This window comes from Penaeus monodon, chromosome 23, assembly GCF_015228065.2.
Source record: "Penaeus monodon isolate SGIC_2016 chromosome 23, NSTDA_Pmon_1, whole genome shotgun sequence".
NCBI classification, from domain to species: Eukaryota; Metazoa; Arthropoda; class Malacostraca; order Decapoda; family Penaeidae; genus Penaeus; species Penaeus monodon.
The window spans coordinates 27,931,891-27,932,162 of NC_051408.1; the positions used below are offsets into that span (position 1 = coordinate 27,931,891).

At 32.7% G+C, this 272-nt stretch overlaps 1 protein-coding gene across 1 annotated transcript in view; it reads left to right on the plus strand.

Moving 5' to 3' along the window:
• LOC119587917 overlaps positions 1 to 272 on the plus strand; it is a gene marked incomplete at its 5' end in the record, with an annotated part of 4,761 nt that overhangs the window by 2,944 nt on the left and 1,545 nt on the right. The window contains 1 exon segment of the mRNA XM_037936625.1: positions 106 to 186. Within this exon segment, the coding sequence (XP_037792553.1) occupies positions 106 to 165 (60 nt within the window).

A 272-nucleotide genomic window follows, 5' to 3' on the forward strand; every position in this document is an offset into this window, starting at 1 on the left:
CACATACACAAAAGATGAAAAGTTAAAGCCCAAGCAAATACGTCACGCTTGATATAGAATGTAAATATGGAAAGTATATGGATTAAATGCCATTTTTTCTTGCAGGGATTTACCGTAGTAAAGAGCTTCAACAAGAAAGTTATTCCCCACAGTTCACATCATTAGGACTGGCGTTTTACAGTAAATGTAAGTGTACAGTATTTCATATATTTGTATGTCTGTAAATATATACACTTCTATGTATATTTGCCTGAAATAGAAGCCAACATTGA